This window comes from Colletotrichum jinshuiense, chromosome 10, assembly GCF_051148585.1.
Source record: "Colletotrichum jinshuiense chromosome 10, complete sequence".
NCBI lineage: Eukaryota > Fungi > Ascomycota > Sordariomycetes > Glomerellales > Glomerellaceae > Colletotrichum > Colletotrichum jinshuiense.
Window position 1 is genome coordinate 2,277,522 of NC_139303.1, and position 16,889 is coordinate 2,294,410.

Sequence of the window (16,889 nt, forward strand, 5' to 3'; positions counted from 1 at the left end):
TCTAGAAAGCGAAAACCTCTATAGTTGTCCCAAGGATAATAACAAGCCTGCACAAGTCCCATTTTCAGAGCATTTCCAATTGAACCTGTGTTTGCGATCTGTAACCAAATCTGGAGGTTTTTAACCTCTTTCACCATCAAGTCACTTACCTCGATGCGCAATCGTGAAGCTGAAAAGCAAATCCAAGCGCCAAAACGTATTTTTCTTTCAATTTTTTCTTTTTTAGAGAATGTACATATGCTCACTGTCGAAACATGTCTATAGCTAGTAATTTGCAGTTGGTTGTACACTTCGGTACAAATAATTGTAGTACATAAGCGGTAGGGCAACTGAGACACTTTTAGTGGGTTTGCTCGCCCACTGTGGTTCAAATACCCTTAGCGTGTTAACAGGGTTTCAGCGAACTCTGCTAGCAATACCTAGACGAAGGGATAAGGACATCATCCCCTGTAGTGGTCACTTGGATGTCTTACCCCCCAGCGGAACCTGCACTCTGATCTTGTGAAGTATGCTCCTCAATACTGGATGATTCAATGCGTTACGTTTCTATGCCGGGCTTTCACCACTTGGACTATTTCTAGTACCAGAGAGAGCTGAGCGTCTTTACACCTTCAAGGGCCAGAAAAGCAGAAGGAACCTCCATGACCATCATATCCCGATAGGAAATGGTGAGACAAACCTCTGTTTGCAGTCACTAATATGCTTTGACTACTTGACACTAGCAGCGCCTCCTTTTTGCTAGCAAATTCCACCCTTGACCGCATTGCAATTGTTGATGCTCGCCCTGACAGGCCCTTAAGAGCATAGCCAAGAACTGCATTGAGATCTTTTACTTTGGCTCATTGTAGTAACCCGCTGAGGACAAGAAGTCCAATAACTACCCATAAACATCATATACTGAGGTTAAGAGGCTGGAAGCGTACAATCCCACCAATCGTTTCTTTCGAGATGGTTGCTTGCACACACTTCTTCGCCATGCTCAGCTGCCTGCTGGGTCTGGGTTCATTTGCGGCTGCCCAGTCCAGTATCTCCCTGGATGGCGTGCCAGATTGTGCGGTAAAGACCCAAAGCTCCCATTTTGAAGAGGTTTATTACTGACGAGGAAAATTGGAATAGATATCCTGCTTACTGCAAAACATCAATCATTCCATTTGTGCCCCCACCAACCAGACATGCCTGTGCCACGACACAGTCTTTGAGGGCTATGTGCAGGATTGCGTCAAGTCCAGTTGCACGGTCAAGGAAATGCTAAGTGAGCATCACGATCGACCCTCCTCGCACCATAGATATTGTGACGCAGCTCATACGTTATGCAGTCGCTTATAACTCCACACAAACAGCCTGCGGGGTTCCCCCAGCTCAACATCATAATTTCATGCAGTGGTTTAGAGCGGTGTTTTTCGCACTCCCGTCATTTTTTGTAGCTGTCCGTGTGGTAAATAAGTCGTTAAAGCTTTCGACTTGGGGCTGGGATGATACGACCATCATGGTCGCATACGTAAGATCCCATTCCCCCTACCGCTATCTACCGCCACCTGACCAGCACACAGACTCACCTTGTTGCTTTCTTGCCGGTATCTTACCTTAGTGAGATCTCCTAATACTCCAATCCCTTTCAGAATCTGGCTTAACTCTTACAGTTGACCGAGCCGGGGAAGGCCGAGATATCTGGACTTTAACCCCGGGTCAAATCACAGAATTTCTGCTGGTAATATCAGCCCCCAAGGGACCGTTACTGGCTTGTTCAATGACATGTCTGACACATGACAGTATTTCTACACATTAGGAGTAGGGTATATATCCTCCCTGGCTTTAGTCAAGGCATCGATTCTCTTTATGTACCTTCGGATTTTTCCCGACGAAAACTTTCGCAGAATCCTCTGGAGCACACAGCTTTTCAACTGCCTTGTGTTTATTGCATTTATTGCAAGCACCTTTGCATCGTGCCAACCTCTGACTTTCTTTTGGACTGGTTGGACGGGCGAAGTGAAGGGCAAATGCATTAACTTGAACGCATTTGTTATGTGCCATGGCATCATCAATGTGGTACTAGATGTCTGGATGATCATCTTGCCGGCAACTCAGATATATGATTTACGGATGAAACTAAAAAAGAAAATTGGCGTAATGCTTATGTTTAGTGTTGGTGTATTGTAAGTTGAATCTCCGGGACATATAACTGTTGCTAAATAGGACCAGTCTTACGGCAGTCAGTGCATATCGCATCAAAACGCTGCTGCTCTTTGCAACATCCTATAACATCACCGGTTGGTTCTTGTCACCTCTAATGGCTCAACTCTGGGATTTTCTAACTTCCACGGTTGCGGCGGTAGCGGATTCTTTTCTAAGCTCTCTCTGGTCTCGCATCGAACTCTGTGTCGGAGTCTTCGTCGCTTGTTTGCCGAGCACGCGTCAAGCCTGGAGGAGATTCTTACCCAGACTTCTCGAGCCTATCCAATCATTGAGGTCAGAACGATCAGAAAGCACTTCCAACAATAAAAGCCAAGCATCAATAGGTTCGGCCCCCTCCGGAAAAGCACGTGTGGGTTCATACAAAGAGTCCTCGATAGCCCACTTGCTCGGGGATTTTAAGATAATCAATCTGAACAACTTGGGTCCGGCAGAAAACGAACGGGAGACAATGGATAAATGAAGAAAAACGAAACACATTGGACCAGGGCTTTCTTCTGTACCCTAGAACATAAGATGAATACCACGGCATAAAGGTTGATGGTGACATATTGCACATGGTTCTTCAAGAAACACGTGATCTTAGTACATGAAGACTGCGAATATTGATTCTCTTACGGGGAGCGGGAGCAAGATGATGCGTCTCTTCGAAGCAGTCATGGACCGACACGCCAGCGATTAAGGAGTGCAGATATGATCACCTCGACATATGGGACCCAGCTTGCCGGGTTTCCGACCGCGCGTCACGCCGAAAGCGGTGGGGTGATCTACGTGTAAACCTTAAATTCTGCCCGCATCGTCGCCTTCATAATGTTGAGCATCAGACAGATGCGGGAACTCGCTGCGCCGTTATCCTGAGACTCAACGTTGTCGATAAGCTCTGGCTCGTGCTGGGGGGTGCCCTCAACCTTGAATACGCACTTGAAACAGGCTAGGATTGATAAGAAGGCCGACTTCTTCCCTAGACTAGACATGTGTTGGCGGGCAGCGAATAAGTCAAATAATCAGTCGACAAAGCACTTCAGCCATGGAATGTAATGTGGGAATAATGCTTTGGAATGTGTCACTCAGTATGCAGACGACCGCTGGGAGGGTGTTCGACGATTGTATTGAAGGGTGCAACATTGGCAGGTGCTTAATTAGCCACGGACTTCTTGGCGGGATTGTTTGGACAACGAAGATCATATGGTAAATTGCCCAAGCACACAATCATCGGATGATGATCGGTGGACCATCCAGGGGATCCCCTGAGTAAATCCACGGAAAACTCAACTTCGGATTTTACCCCCCTTCGATAGAACTTGATGTGGAATATGTGTCCCAAAATCTTGATTCTCCAACATGGCTAAAACATTGATGAAAGGGAAGCTCAGGAATTTCGACACTAGTCAGGAGCTTTGAGCAAATCATGTCACCAGAGCTCAAACTCTCTTTTCCTCCACTTACTGCGGGTATAGCGGCAACGCGGAGAAGAGGTGGAGGCCGGCCCTACACCTTACAGGGGACTGAGGGAGCCGCGGACAGCGTGTTTACAGACTCTCAGACCAGATGAGCCTAAGTTCTCACAGCACAACTGTGGGGTCTCATTTTTGGGCAAAGTTATGGTTCAGTGGAACCTTGTCTGGAGACGCACGACACAGCCTTTGATAAATCAACACACCGGCGAACTTGAGACGCGACAGTTTTGGTACCCGGGTTGGATCGGTTCTATCCCGTGAAATTCTTCCCTATGCGCACGTTTTGACTCTATCAACTTTGTCGAGTGTGAGGTGAGTTGTGAGTCAGATGCTGTTAAGGTATGGGGATGGGCGTGTGGCGTTCTTGGTTTACTTTCAGCTTGGGAGATACTATCAACCTGCTGCGTTTATGTGGCCGCCATCTTTGTTCCAATTATTTCTGTTTGTTATCGCCTCGCTGCGTCTAACATAAGCAGGTCCACGTCAAACAGCTACCGGTACTAGAGGAGGAGTCCGATATGTCTTGGCGACTTGATCGATCTTGCCAAGCCACCAAACACTATACCTTGAAGTGAGTTGCCGTTTCTAAAGCGATTGGAAAATAAGCCATAGCTGTAATAAAAACCTGACCACAGGTGGGCGGTCCTATCCAACAGCGACGCACTGTTCTGGCGAGTCATGGTCAAGAAGGGCGTGAGAACAGCAAAAGAGAACGTCAAACTCGAATCCATGATCTTGAAGCACGCCGAAATCAGCAAAACACGAAGGAGACACGATACCTCTACGGAAGTGAGAGCGAGAGAGAAGAAAAATTCAAGCCCTGCAAGTCAAGTCTAGGCTGAGGGATCATGGCCATGTGATCCTGACCAAGGGCAATCTTTCTCGTCAAGGGATCGTGACTGATGCCTGCGGTGCGAAGAATTCATGACCTGAGATCATCAAACAAATTTCGATACCCATGATTCATGGTCAAACTGAAGGTAAAGCCCCAAAAGTCCGCGGGATGGAAAATTTTGGGTCAGTATTCATGGAGAAAAGTTGTGTATACTAAGGCAGGCAGTGAGCAACAGTGAGATGCAACGCAGAAGAGTTCAGGCTAAAACGCTGATGCGGCTGAACTTTCTTCGTCTCGATTCCACCCAAAAGCTTGTCACTTGTCAATCGATTCCTAACTTCAAAGGGGACGCAGCGATGCCCATGTCATAGCGGTGGTGGGCGACACATCAAAAGCTTTGTTCACCAGAGTGGAAAACCAACCCCGAAAGCATCACGGCTAGGGGCCGAGGAACGTTCCAATTGTACGGTGGCCAGTTTCTTCGACATCCCTCCGACGAAGCGCATGGGCCTAACCGTTTGAAAAATGCCGAGCAAGTTGCCATTTCCGGACTGAGTCGAAAAACTAGCTATATAATTGAACTGTAGATACCCACTTCTCCATGCTCATTTGACCAACTTCTCTTCTAATCATCATCAAGTCGTACTCTCAAATACTTTTCACTATTCCCATATTTATTTAAGTCTATCCCCGATATCATTAAACTCAAAATGCGTTATCCTCAGCTTATACTCTCCCTCTTCCTCCTCTTCACCGTCGTCATTGCTCTGCCTGTGCCGGCGCCGGTAGAAGCCCTCGCCGTGCGAGCTAACAACAAAAAGGGGAGCGGGAATGGGGACGGGAAAAAGAATGCTAAGACTGTGGCTGCTGGCATCGATAAGAACATCTCTATTCAAAAGCAGGAGAAGAAGGACGCCGACGCTGTGAAGAAGGCCGAAAAGTCTAAGAATTTCGACAAGGCCAAGGGCCAGCTCGTCGGCACCATCAAATCGGGAGAGAAAGTCCGTGAACAGAACCAACAAAAAGCCGACAAAAGTAATAAGGAACTTGTTGATGGTCTGAAAAAGGTATGATAATCTTAAGATTTGACATGGAGGAAGTATACGAATAAGATCGGATGTTAACCGTTTGCTTCCAGGTTCAAGGTGCGCAGGCTAAGGAGGAGAAGCAAGCCAAGAGTCTGAAGGGCAACGGCTCTGCGTCCGATAAGAAAACCCTCAAGAACCTCCAGGGTGAGTTTGATCAAGGTATCAAGGTGAATGAGGGTAATAAGAAGGCTGTAAGTGTAGTTGGTAATTTTCTGGTCAAAGTGAAATTCTAATATGTGATTATAGGCCCTTAATGGTGGCAAGGGAAACAAGGGCAATAAGGGCAAGAAGGGCAACTAGATGCGCAAGGGCCGAAATGTAGCAACTCTTACAGCAGAGCTTCATGTGGGACAAACCATGCAAGAATGTAAATGTCAGAGATAAAGGTGTAATTTAAGTAAATAAAACAACTGAGTCTGTTTTATTGAGAGCGTATGTTTGGGTTCCCAAGATCTTGAACGTCATATTCTTTGCCGATACTACGATTGACGAGGACCATTGGCGTTGTGGCATACAGTACCATATCATACCGGCGGGGACAAAATTCCGCGTGAATGGTGACTCTATTTGCTCATTTCTATGATGTTGGATTACGTGACCAGAATACAGGCAGCCGGCCGCCGGCCGCGGCAGCGGCCGCAGCAGCGGAGCCCGGAGATTACGTCTCCGGGCTGCCAACAGCTATATCTATACTTCCGCTGCTGCCGCTGCCAACCTTCTACTTTCCCTTCTACATACCGATTTACAGCTTCCGAATATACCATAGATATTCGGCGAGCTCCAGCCCATACGGGCAGTCCTGTTGTATACAACAGATACCCTGTGATTCCAACATATGATTTAACGCTTACACCTTGGTTTCTCAGTGACGATCTTCCCGCATCAGACGTTACAATCGGTGCAAGTCCAGGCTCTGCACAATAATGGCCTTTGAGCCAATGCTATTTCCATAGGAGCGACTAAGAGTTGACTAAGTTGCTGTGCATGATTGTGCGTAGCGAGTGTTCATGCATTCGAGTGCCCTGTGCCGCATACCACCTGTTCAAAACAGCTGGCGGTGACTACTAACCGTGTAACGTGCCTGCTTCTGACCATGTGCTTCGTGGGGCAAGTGGGTTGCCATGATTATTGCGGGAACTAAAATGCCAGTCTTTAGAATGTTAGACCCCAGCGACAGCCACAAGGCTTTCCAATGCCCTTCTTACTCCGTACATGGTTTCCACGTGAAGATGAAAATAGCCACCCGAAAACTAGACTGTTGAATTCTTCATTTAGACAGAAAGCAGTTCGCGGGGAGACAATGTATTGAATCATTTAGTTAGATTCCCATCCCAGCCAATAAAAGCCTCCAGGCTAAGGTGCACAGTGGGAAATTAACCAACCACCGACTTGAGCTCTCCCTGTACTTCAGATCGAAATGGGGCCAGCTCATAAGCTAACATCAAGAATAATCAAAGGAGAAGCAATTCTAACGATGGCAGCCACAGCCAAAAAAGATACTACGCAAGTGGAACGGGCCCGCCAACGACTTCACTTGGCCAATCTGGCCATGCAGGCGCAGGTGATCCGGTTCCATCACAGCTGGAAACAATACTGGGGTTACTCTGAGAGTCCTCTCCAACGATATTTGTTCCCGTCGCGTCAGTGATTTTAACCCTAAGGCTACCGGGTCCGTCCCGGTTGGACCAGAAGACACGGAAAGGAATATACTCCGAGATGTCAGTAACCTCAAAGCTGTAGGAAAGAACAAAGTCGATCCAAATGACGAAATCAGGCGAGCGCCCATAGACCTGGCTGTTACCGGCCCAGAAGGAGCCGGAGAGAGCTTCGTTCCCGATCCAGATGTGCGCAATGTCATCGGGAAAGTCCATGGAGATGGTGTAATTGCCGGTTGTTGTTGGCTTGATGTACCCACGATGCATGAGAGCGCTACATGCCAAGCGCGAGCCTGGGGGACCTTGAATCCCGTACACTCCAAGGGGGATACTGTCGTCACTTTGGGAAAACCACATATGGGAGGTGTTGCCGACTGTGTAGGGGATGACACCCTCGACGAGAGTTCTAAAGTCGACGTCCTTTATCTGTTTGCTGATTTCGCGGCACCCTGATGAGCTGGGAGCATAGCTATACAGGGCGAACTCAATACCCTGTGTACATGTTGGCAGAGAAGACGGTGTCGTTGAAGGAGAAGAGGTTGACGATGATGATTCAATGGTGACCGTGGGCGTAATGACGACGGTCTGCGCTGGGGCCGTAATGGTAACGGTAGTCGCCGCGATGTCTTCAAAACATTGGCAAGCAGACCAATAAGCCGTAACATCGGGACAGGAGCTGGCGTAGGCGGGTTTGGCGCCGGTGATGATCGGGTCAGGGCTCACGGCACGGGCACCACGGAAGTTGACTATGGGGACAGCCGTTGCGGTCACTGTTACAGCCCTGTGCGGAGTGATCTGTCAGTCCTGCGAGATTAATGTGTTTTGGTAGAGTCTGAGATCCAACTTACGCGGGCTCGATTGTGGTATAAGTCGTTACAAAGTCGGCGCATAGAGATGACCTTGAAGCAAAGGGTGGGTTAATTCTGGCTACGCCGGCAACTGCTCGGCCACAATTGTTGTTGCAAATTGCAGCCAGGACCGTGTTCAGTCCGAAGACAAGACTAAGGGTGGCTATGGTTTTCATGTTGTGGAAGGGATTGAAGGATGTAACTAAGTGCTCGATGTATTCTGACGGATGAATAGATACACGTCCAAAGGATCTGATATTATGCGTATACTTTACCTCGAAAGCCTCTAGGTTATAACCTTTAGTCATTGTAAGCTGGCACGAAAAGAATTCATAGTAATCTCAATATCGTTTCCAAGACAAGCGCTAGCAGAACATATCGTCGCATCTCGTCTTCGGATCGAGTTTACATGCCACACCTCTACCCAGCAACTTGGCACCAGCCACGAAATGAGTATGTCGGGCACCCCGCCAAAATGACCATTAAGTACCTATTAAGACAAGGTTGAATCAGAGGCAAAGTATTATACTTGTCTCGAATAAAAGTGAAGTCCAGATTGAGACTGTTTAACAAACCCCTCCTCCGCAAGCCACATACATGCTGCACGGAGTGCTTCGCAGTGTTATGGGTCAGTCGACGAGAAAGCGACCGCTTGGCAAATTCCCACGACAATTTCAGCCGGGTTTGCGATCGTACGTTGTTGAGAAAAGAGGCCAATAAGACCTGCTATGTCGAATGACTGAAACATAGGAATTCCGATCCAAAATTGAAGGCTCTCGGTTTCGAGATTAGATCGCCCAAGACTTTAACTCGCAATGCTGTTGAGATATATCTTAATATAATCTTTTCGTCTATTTCGGCCTTGTACCTTGAATCCCATGAATCATTACATCTTTCGCTTCACCGCATACATATTTTCCACCTCAAAACCTCAACTGGACCAAGACCGACGCAACTAAGTGTTTTATTACTATCCGTGAACTCCTAGAATTGACGGTGAACAAATGACATTGAATTTTTCTTACTCTACGTTCATGTCGGCGGCGCCCTTACCAAACCATCCCATACGGTACATCGCCATCCCAAAACCAGACGCTTGGCTTACCGATAAACACTTGTCCATGATCCAAAACTTAGTTTCCCTGTCAGTTAGGCAGGACTTTAACACGGCTATCATGGGCCAGAACATGCACCAAGCCCGAAGCCCGATACCTTGGCCTTGGCATGCCGAAGCTCTCCCATCGAATCCAAACACAACCCGAATCTGCTCACAGACTTGTTCAAGTGCCGTTAACCCATGAGGCAAATTTACAAGCAACTTTATCTGCTCCCGGGTTGGCTCACCAAGGGCAATGAGCAAGCTGAGAATGTACTCAATAAGGTGGAGTCGGACGGTAAGATACAGCCCCTTTGCTATCGCATTGCTCGCCTCCGATTTCCGGCACAGTAAGTTGTTGAAAGTGTTCAGCCCTTCCTCTGCTGCTCCATCTAGCCCCGGTGTCTTGCGGGGCCCAGGGGACACGATTCTGAAATTCGCAGCCGCCTCGAGATCCTGGATTATGTCGATGCCAGCCTCAAATATTTCCGTAACCTGATCGATGGGTGTTTGCAAGATGCTGGACGAAGATATCGCCTCTTGGGCCAAAACCTTGAAATCTATAGCGCGAGCCAGCAATGGCTCGACTATGTCGCCTTTTATCCATCCAGCTTGTTTTAAGCCAATCAAGACCGGAGACCAACTTTCTTGGCCTAGGAATGTGTCCAGTGTCTATGCGCTGCTTAATACAGCGAACCAACAGTTGACAGAAGTGGTGATGCTTACACTCACATGGGCGATAAATGCCAGCAAGCCTTTATCTAGCGAGCTGTCGACCCCTTGCTCAGCTCGATATCGAAGAAGAGCGAGAGACCCAAGGCAATGTGACGCTGCAATTTTGGGTGTTGAACTTGGCACTAATGACTTTAATAGAATTAGTATCTTTTTTAACCAGAAAACCATGTTTTTGAATCAGAGAGCTTTATCTGCCAGTGCAACTTAGGTTTTTTACCTCAAAGAGACCGAGGGTGAGTAATGCAACAGCAGTAGAGTCATCCTGTGCCGTAGTAGGATTTTGGAGAGCGGTGTTCATCTTCATGATTGCCTTGCCGTAATGCTGTTTCGCCTGAGCCATCAAGCCGACCTGGTACAGTTGAAGAGATGAACTAGCCAGCGCTGTGGCCCTGATTGCCTCTTGAAAAACGCTCGACGAGGTGCTCGGTGGCTTGAGGCCTGGTAAAATGCTGAACAAAGCAACATCGCCTCCGGAGGCGTAGTTGGAGTAGAAGAAGCTCAGAGAGAAGAGCTCGGAATCAGCGCGAAAGGGTCTTTGTGGTGCAGATAATCTTCTCGTGACTTTTTCCTCCATCGTTGAACTTGGCGGCGTTTCTTCGTCATTGATGTCTCTATTCGGCGAAGATTCGGACTCCCCTCTTTCTTTCAGGCGCTTGAAAACGCGTGATTGAACTTGGTGAGCTGCCGATACATTTTGCTGGCGATGGACGATGGTCCAAGGGTCTGCGTAGCCAGGACACGCCCTGCCTGTATTCTTGCAACGGTCACATGAGGGCTTCTGCAGGTCACACTAATTTCGTCAATTATCAGAACTAGAAGCGAGACGATAAAGCAGAACTTACTTTCACTTTCCTCGCCTTGCAGGCGAAGCAGCTCGTAGATGGCCGACACGTCATGATGCGGATAATCTACTTGTGCCAGGCTCCGCCCCAGGCACAGCTGGCTACATCAGTAAATGCACCGCAAGTCAGGTCTGCACCTGATGGTTTCGGAGATCCAAGGCTATTTCAGAAACTAGAAGGATTGCGGAGTAGCCCTTTAGTATAATAGTTCACCAAAGGCGGGCGTTTCGGACTGTTGGGTGAACGCGAAAATCACAGTTGTCGGACGAAGAAGTGAGCCAAAAAGCATCGAGATGCCTCTGCCTCGCTAGCTGGGTCGTTTGTGGAATTTAAACGTGACCTTGGAATGATGGGCATCTACTCGTGGAACAGCATGGTAATAAACCTGCGATGATGTTATCTGGACAATGAGGGCGGTAAGATATGATGAAAGGTTGATGGCTTTATATGTGTGGCAGCGAGTTATTGTGGGATTCATAAGCCTTATTTACACTTCTGCGTCAGGACTGAGTCATGTTTGCGGCCAAAACGCCGAAACTCTAAATGGTGGAAGCCTGGCAATAAGTAGCGAGAACATGCGACGAATACTAATCCATAAGCGTGTGAAGTCCAAATAAGCTCGGAAGTCCACTAGTTAGCCCCGTGGACTGCGTGGGCTCCCAGCCGCCATAGAGCATCTTGGACATGGAATCCCGCCTGGTGAGACCGAGGGTATGTAATACAAGAGAATAGACAGCAGCAACCTCAACTTTCATCGGTGGACCGAGCTTTCCAATCTGTAAGACAGATATTATATGGTGCTGTTCCAATGTCCAGGACATTACACCTGTATGGAACCCATTTGTTTCGACGATTAAGTATGCGAGTAGGAATTGCCCACTTACAACTTCAAGATTCTGGCAAAAGACATTGCATGTGTGTTATACGTTCGTGACAGGACGCTTGACGAGGCTTAATACGTGGCCCAACTTATCATCAAAATGTACATACAAGATATTTTTTGGTAATAAGGTCCCGCGTAATGAATTAGTCTATTACCTGAAAAAAAAATCTCCGGTACATTCGCTACTCTTCCTTGCTAGACTCGGATATCATGGACAACCTCCTCAGTTGGTTATATGGCAACTCCTTTTTGAGCGTTTCGCCCGATATTTCCAACCGAGATGTGTTTCTACTTCCCCGCTCCTGGTTAATGGTGAGATTTACCATCTTTCTAAGGTCATCCTCCCATTGTCTATCATTTTTCACAGAGTTCAAGCTGGCGAGGCCCCAATCAAGTAGCAATTCGCACCTCTCTTTAGCACAGTCGGCTTCGGTGATTCCTCCATTCTTCCAGGGGATGATCCAGTCACCAAACTCCCGTCTCAGCCCATCAAGTTCATCATTACTCTTCTTTGCGGCATTTCTTTTTTCTTTGGCCTGGAGAACTTTGAACTTTGCTAGTTCTACTTTTCTGCAGATGAAAGCATAGGCTGAGATCAGTCCCCCGCCGGCTTTGGGACCCTCGGCGCAGTCAAGGACTTGTCTTCGCCTCAACTGGAGACGGGGATTGGCATTTTTATGAGGGGCCTGAGCCTTGAGGTCTTCCTTGAATCTCTCGAGCTCCACGCAGTGTTCTTTCTGGAGATGGGCTTGAAGAGTGGCGTAGAGTACCTCAAGAACACGGCGCTGGATGCTGTAAACCGCCACCCCGGTTTTGATGTCTTCAAGCGTTATTTTATTTGAGTCCAAGTTAAATGCTCTGGTACTTGGGTTAGACAAGTTCTTGATCAGGCCCATTGCGAAGTGTAAATGGGATGGTGATGGTGCTGTTGCTGTTGCTGTACAAGCCGTTGATACCGAAAACCTAGTTGTTTGTTGTGTGCTTTCCTTACGTTGCAGAAAAGTTTGTGATCCGAAGCCTCTGAGACTCGAATCAATGTTTAAGAAGAATCTTTAATTAAAATCAATGTCTCTCAAAGGCTGGTCGTCGATCCGTGAGGGTAGAATCTGGCAGACCAACTGAGATCTGTTCATAGCTGGAGAAATAATAATAAACGTATTCTAACAGCTTTCTCCGAAGCCTTACCGTATAATGTAGGCACAGCAAACCAGCCGATTCAATTTATACCTATCCGCGCTTCACCTGTTGTTTCAACCCTTTTTATCTTGGTTCCATGGTAAAAGTATGCGTAACGTCCTGAATTGAAACTTTAAGCGGGCCACACCTATGGGCTTGCCCAAGCTACTCAGGAAGGAATTTGCAGCATGTAGAGATCTGATCCTACAATACACCGTGCATTCGACGATGGAATTTATTTCGTGTCATTATCTAATAGCTTCTGTGATTTCTTTTAGCAGAGTCTTGGCCCATACATGATATCCCCTTTCGTTCAAATGAACATGGTCCACCATGCACTCGTCCATGTCAACCACAGGTGGAGCAAGGAATTCAATCTGACCAGGTCTTTTCTTCGCAAAGTGCTGGGAAATTCTCTGGTACTGTCTGTTTGCTTTCGCCACTAGCTCCTCGCTCATATCTTTCCTTTGGAATAGCCCAGTAAGTAGCACTTTTCCACCAGCATCTAACAGCGCCTCCAGAATCAAGACCAGTAACGCCAGATCGGTCTCGCTCATGCCACGCTTACAGTGCAAATTGTTTGTGCCGGCATGTAAAACCCATAACCTGACGTCGCGTCGTCCAAGCTCATATAAGAGGCTTCTCAATGGTCTTAACGGGTCCAACGAGCCGGCGAGTCGGTAAGCGATGTTCTCAAACTTGTCGCCACCCACCCCGGCATTGAAGATACCATTCAACCGTCGCATCGCTAAAGAGGAGGTTTGAGTGTTGTTCTGAGCTATCGCATCGTTATCGATCATGCCTTCGGAAGGCCACGGTTCAAAGCTCGGGGAATGTCCAGTCGTGATCATGCGCTCAATCATCGAGTCTCCTAGGAGAACGACTAAAGGTCCTGTAGGGTTGTTGTCCAGCTCTTGAAGGTGTCTGTCCCTGGAAGTCTCATGAGACCGCAGCTTGTATTTACCATGCCGGGATAAAGCCTCCATCATTGTTGTGTAGAGGTGTGGCGACTATTAAACTGGTTTGCAGAATAGCAAGGAACGATGAAACTTGCGCACTTTGAACGATTAACAAATGGCTTTTTTAAACAAAAACTTGAAGAATTACGCAGCACGAAGCCGCAGACCAAGTTCGCATTTAAGTGGCTTTGGCTTAGGCCCCGTTGACCGTTCCCAATACGGAAAACCGCTCAGCCTCCCGTTGACTCACTCGGCCAATCTCAACCAATATCAGCATGCGTATAAACTGCTAGACTTTTGCCCGCTTTTTTACTTGACCATCGAATTTTGATTGGCTAAGAAAATGGACGAACTTTTCCATAGATACTTTATGTCAGACACTACATAAGGCCTACTTGTACCTCCGACCTACGGAGGGCGCTCTCTTTTGGTTTTATGGTCGAGTGGTATGCCTGACACTTTATAAGGTGGCTATTTTTGATGCCGGTTACCTAATGGGTGTTGATCGCCAAGACACGTTTGACATATTTTGTACCTGGTTCTGCAACCACCGTGTCGCCGAGGCTCACCATTTCTAGTTAGGAGACGGCTGAACGGCGGCCTGTACTTACTTGTGGATATAGCCATGAATCAATAGTAAGACAAGAAGATAGTTCGCGCAATTGCCCAAGCCTCAAAGTTTTAAGTAAATGTATTTTAAAACAGGACCGTAACAATAATTATCGCAATATATTGCATTACCATACGGTGGTATCGTAACTCGAAGCCAAATAAGACAAATATACAAGTATAGCAATTGCAGCACTGAATTCTCGATCACAGGATGAACACAGGCTGTCTGTTGCCGATCAACTCACTCTTGGGTACCTGTACGTCTTTTTTGTCAAAATCATGCAGCATCAACCAACATATCATTCGGAACACTAGTGTGTACCAAATAGTTAAGCGTTCCATCTCGTCAGGCTTTCTTACAGTTGCTGGCCAATCTGGCTGCTCTACCAAACCAGTCTGGGTGCGATGAGTCCAAGTTCCTCGTTTACTGATTCCTGGTGTGGGAATAGAATCATCCTTCGGGAATTTTTTTGCAGCCTCCGTGGGACTTGTATCAGGAGTCGGCGAAGGTAGTGCGCCTCTGGGGTGCGCCTGACCATTTCCCAAGTAAGACCCTCGTCTTGTAGAGTCCGCATGAATGGCCCGTGAAACTTCCTCTTGGTCCTTTTTGTTCTTTTTGCTCGAATTTATGGGAACAACGCGCCAGAGAATGCGTCCGAAGTATGTTTCCATGAATCGCTGCTCTCTCATCTCTAATGGTATACCGAGCAAGTCGCCAAAGGATATCTCGTCCGTCTTTTCAGTGGGATTGTCAATCGTTTGGCTCGGTTTCTTTTCAGTCGTTGAGTTGTTGATGGCTGCCAAAACTTCTTGGAGGTGATTGCGGAGCACATCTAGCACAACCTTTTGATCTCTTGCGGTGATAATGTCGTCTGCTAAACCTAGTGCCTCATGCAATGCAGTCATCCGGCGATATGAGAGATTTGTTTCGGATTTGAAAGTACTGTAGAGGTCGTGAGAAAAGCTTGTAAGAGCCTTGATGTCTTTAATTACGGACTCATCAACTCCTTCGTCCGCAACAAGTGCCACCGTTTCGTCGATACACGCCAAGTCTTGCTTGATCAGTTCGCTGAAGGCACCGAGTAACCGCAGCAGGGACAGCGAGTCTCTGTCCCAGGGAAATATCGTTGGATTCGGCAGAAAACGGAAGCACCTGTCTTTGATATGTAGAACCCTTGCGAGCATGCCAATGACTTCAAAGGTGACTATAAATAGGTATCAGCGAGGATTTGACACATACCTGAAATCTCTCACATACCTGGGAAGAGGTGACGGTGCTTCTTCTTTTCTTTGTAGTAAAGCGTAGTTTTGCCATTGCACCCAATTTGGGTGAGCGTCTCCGCAATTTCGTCGCGGCTTCCTAATTGCAAGATTTCAACTTTGATATCATCCCCGGACGACGTCATAAGTTGGTTTTGCCATTCCACGTCCTCGTCTATATTTCTCTTGCTTCGGTACAAGGTTGGCACCCTACCAAAACAAAGCTCTTTCACTTCGGACGTCGGTATCACGCGTCTCTCTGTGAATACTGTAGGACCAGTCTTCTCGAAGACAAACACAATGCCAAAGTCGGCTATGCGAGAACCTGTAAAGCTATAGCCGTTGCCCTCAGCTCGGTATAGATTATCATCTCGGTTGAAGACTTTCCAGTAAAGCCCAAGTACTGCAGCAAGCTCGATCAGATGAGAAATTGTGGTTGTTGCATATGGTTTTTTGATTGCAGGATTCGCGTCGAAACTCCTCTGTTTCGCCTGAATTTTGACAGCCAGCGTCGGATCGGGTAAGTTCGGTTGTATGTTTGATGGTATTCCATGTTCTTGTTGATACTTCCCCATCTCCCAGCCTTTTGAGTCCTTTTCCATCCTCTCAATGGCAACTAACAGGTAGACCCATGTTGCGAGTTCGTTGTTCACGGTGTGTACTTTTTCGGCGACTTTGGATTCTGACGGCAGCGTGTCCCATTGTATCCGGTTCTTCTCATAACTCTCCTTCGTACCTTCGGCGCACCACATCTCGCTCGTAGGATCTGGCTTGTTTTTGTTTCTGGGAGGAGCTAGAAATATGATTGGTGCTTCAAACTTGACCTCGAGGCGCAGCTGCAGTAATTTTGGCCTTTGTTTCGTCCCTTTGGACCAATCCCCCATTACTTCCTTGCTGCAGTTTGGAAGTCCTCGAGCCGTCGCAAAAATGGCTTGCAGAATTTGCAACGTGGCCGTGAAGAGAGCAGCGATTGCAATTGCAAGGGCAGCAATGGCGATGGCGGCCTCGGTACTGTTGTTGCCAGCCATGTTGACCGGTATCGGGCTTGAACGCTGCGACGTCAGAGCAGGCACCCGATGAAATCAAACACGGATCTAGCTTCTGAGCTCAAATGAATATAGCTGTGCTCAGCGCACAAAGTTGGATCTCCGAACGTCTGTCGTTGCTAGCCGAAGAAGCCCGTGGAACGGAGAAATTTCGAGAAGAAATCCGTCGGTTGCACCGGCTGCGGCCACCGTGTTTGCTCGTCGACG

At 47.6% G+C, this 16,889-nt stretch overlaps 3 protein-coding genes across 3 annotated transcripts; 1 reads left to right on the forward strand and 2 right to left on the reverse strand.

Moving 5' to 3' along the window:
• Nucleotides 1-5,192: 5,192 nt before the first annotated feature.
• On the forward strand, nt 5,193-5,870 carry EsH8_X_000572 (uncharacterized protein; the record flags this gene model as incomplete). Its single annotated transcript, XM_083274660.1, has 3 exons — nt 5,193-5,549; nt 5,621-5,761; nt 5,817-5,870. The coding sequence occupies 3 exons, from the start codon at nt 5,193-5,195 to the stop codon at nt 5,868-5,870; spliced, it is 552 nt and encodes a 183-aa protein (XP_083120052.1).
• Nucleotides 5,871-7,069: 1,199 nt separating this feature from the next.
• On the reverse strand, nt 7,070-8,249 carry EsH8_X_000573 (uncharacterized protein; the record flags this gene model as incomplete). Its single annotated transcript, XM_083274661.1, has 2 exons — nt 7,070-8,006; nt 8,074-8,249. 2 exons carry the CDS (start codon nt 8,247-8,249, stop codon nt 7,070-7,072), a joined length of 1,113 nt encoding a protein of 370 aa, XP_083120053.1.
• A 6,331-nt stretch (nt 8,250-14,580) lies between these two features.
• EsH8_X_000574 (uncharacterized protein) lies at nt 14,581-16,664 on the reverse strand (the record flags this gene model as incomplete). The annotated part of the gene is made up of 2 exons (XM_083274662.1): nt 14,581-15,581; nt 15,635-16,664. The coding sequence occupies 2 exons, from the start codon at nt 16,662-16,664 to the stop codon at nt 14,581-14,583; spliced, it is 2,031 nt and encodes a 676-aa protein (XP_083120054.1).
• Nucleotides 16,665-16,889: the final 225 nt, after the last annotated feature.